At 40.6% G+C, this 2,512-nt stretch overlaps 1 protein-coding gene across 1 annotated transcript in view; it reads right to left on the bottom strand.

The window, feature by feature from the left end:
* Nucleotides 1-1,546, bottom strand: part of LOC102835944 (olfactory receptor 7G2-like) — a 24,061-nt gene extending 22,515 nt beyond the window's left edge. Inside the window, exons 1-2 of the mRNA XM_006877467.1 lie at nucleotides 1,219-1,546; nucleotides 898-1,115 (exon numbers count right to left, since the gene is read on the bottom strand). Coding sequence (XP_006877529.1) covers nucleotides 898-1,115; nucleotides 1,219-1,546 — 546 coding nt within the window. The remainder of the gene's footprint in view (nucleotides 1-897; nucleotides 1,116-1,218) is intronic.
* Nucleotides 1,547-2,512: the final 966 nt, after the last annotated feature.

Below are 2,512 nucleotides of genomic sequence, written 5' to 3' on the forward strand. Positions count from 1 at the left end.
GACAATCCTTCAACCAATGAAAGCCTTTCTTACATCTAGGACAAGAAGTGGTTGGGGCCGATCCCCTAGGCTGAAACTGGGGACAGTCTCGACGAAAATGACCCAGCTGACCACATGAAAAGCAAGTGCCATCAAGACATCCCCCTCTTTGTTTTAATTGAGATGAAATTCCTGCAGGGAGAGTTCCCTGTAGAGTGGCTGCTATAGCCAAACCCTGAGCCATAGATAGGGAAAAATCAGCACATAGACGGATGTAGTCACTTATAGTTGCATCTCATTTACGGGGTTTAAGAAGGGCTTGACAGGTCTTATTGGCATTCTCATAAGCTAGTTGCTTAATTACTAAATCAGCAGCTGTAGGATTGTCAACAGTTTTAGTGACCACATCTGTTATGCGAGCAATGAAATCAGCATAAGGCTCACTAGGTCCCTGTTTTATCTCGGACCAAGGAGGTAGATGACTTCCTGAGGAAGGGAGACTGTACCAGGCTCTTAAAGCACAAGTGGAGACTTCTCCCAAAATATCTTGAGGGATTTGCAGTTGCTGCTCTAAGGAGGCCCATTTCCCTAATCCCGTATAAACAGGGAATCCCTTGGTTTCATATTCATCAGCTTTGACATCTTTTCCAGAAAGCAGTTTTCTAACCTCATCCTCATAGTTAAGTTATCACAATAAAAATTGTCCCCCAGACAAACAGGAATGAGCTACCGTTTGCCAATCAGAAGGAGTAAGATTTAAACCTGTCAATGTTTCTGCAAGTGAGAGAACATAGGGGGCAGTAGGACCATATTTAGTAGTTCCATCCTTTAATCCTTTCAACATGCTTAAAGAAACTGGTTCCCAGTCAGGGTTATCATGCTTATCATAAACAACAGGGAAAGGAAAGAAAGGATCACCCTGTCGACAGGCTTTTTCATAGCTGCATGGAGACAAGAGCGCCGTGGCGTTGTTTTACTTTTTGCTTCTTTAAGCCGTGGACGACGGTGAGTAGAAGACCAATCTGGGTCATGATATTGGGTAGCCTTTTTCTCTACAATGAAGTCATCCTCAAAATCCAGGTTATCAAAGTCTGAGCCAGAAGAGTCTGACTTTTGCTGTGCATCAGCTACATCTACTATATATTTAGAGGTTGGGTATTTCTTATCAGGTTTTTTTTTGTTTCGTTTTGTCTATAAGAGGTGAGGCCTCATTGCAGGCTGGAAATTAAATTTCAGAACCGGTTGTACTAGAAGAGTCAAACAAATCAGTAATTTCTGCATGAGTAAGAGCTTGTTTAACAATATAGCAATACACAATCACATTTTCAGGGGCAGAATCATTACCATCATCTTTATGATTCTTTAGCCTAAGTTTCATATCCTGTTCTACTTTTTTCCAATTAGATGCATCTAATGTTCCATTCTCAGGTAACCAGGAACTAATCACCTGAATAAACTTTAAAAAATCAGACAAGTTTTCCTGATCAAAATGAATTCCTTTTTTATGCAGAAGCTTCTTAAGAATTTTAAGATACATAGAACGAGTACTGGATTCTGTCTGACCCATACTCTTCAAATCCTTCCTGTTACTTCCCAGCCGTACTCTTTGACCAGGGCGACTGCAGTTCCCAGAACAGGGTCCTCACCAGACCTAGGCAATCCGTTACTTACCCTACTCTTCAGGCCCCACATTGGGCGCCAGTCTGTCAGGGTCTGGCCTCGACAAGGGGGTGGGCTTCACGAAGGTGAGAGATCTGGTAGGCGAGAAATATAGATTTAACACAAAGAAGACAGACACACAAGTTTGATGCAAGCTGACAGGCAAGCTAGCATATTGGACTAGCTGAGCCCCAGTCTTTTATTGTCAGAAAAAAAGGGAAATTGGCACAGGAGACAATAAGGAAAAAAGTAATTGTTCTTTCAAGGCAAGACATAAAATTATTCATGTGATATAGAACATGATGATTCACAGAGTTAATCTTTCAATATGTTCTGAATACGTCACGATTTGCATAATAATCTAACATTTATATTTCTCTGAGAAAAGGTCAAGCATAACTCATAATAATCCAAGATTCTTATTTCTATGAGAAAAATTCAAGCAAACAATTATAGTTTATCTATTAACTCCTGTTCCTGTTCTACCTGAGTTATTTGAGGAAGCTATACCGGTTTGGCTACTAGGATGAAAGTTCAGTTTGTTTTTATACATGGACATCAAGAGCTCATGTAGTTAGTTAAAGTTCAAATATGACTGAATAATCAGATAAGGAGCAGTTCCAACATTCTTTCCGGGTGGCCACCACCTGGTCCTCAAGACAATCTGTTCCCAGGACCTCACATACTGCCAATATCTTCAAGACAGTGACATTTACAGTGGAGCCATTAAGAGAGGCAATGTGTATATTGCTATTATTAGACACCAATTACTCAGAAGCTACATTCACTGGCGTAAGAAGCATAAGGAGCAAATATAGAATGAGCAGTAAGAAAATCAAAGTAAATTGTACAGAGGTAACCAGCCAGTGAGCTC

This window comes from Chrysochloris asiatica, unplaced genomic scaffold (genome assembly GCF_000296735.1).
Source record: "Chrysochloris asiatica unplaced genomic scaffold, ChrAsi1.0 scaffold00502, whole genome shotgun sequence".
In the NCBI taxonomy this organism is placed as follows: Eukaryota; Metazoa; Chordata; class Mammalia; order Afrosoricida; family Chrysochloridae; genus Chrysochloris; species Chrysochloris asiatica.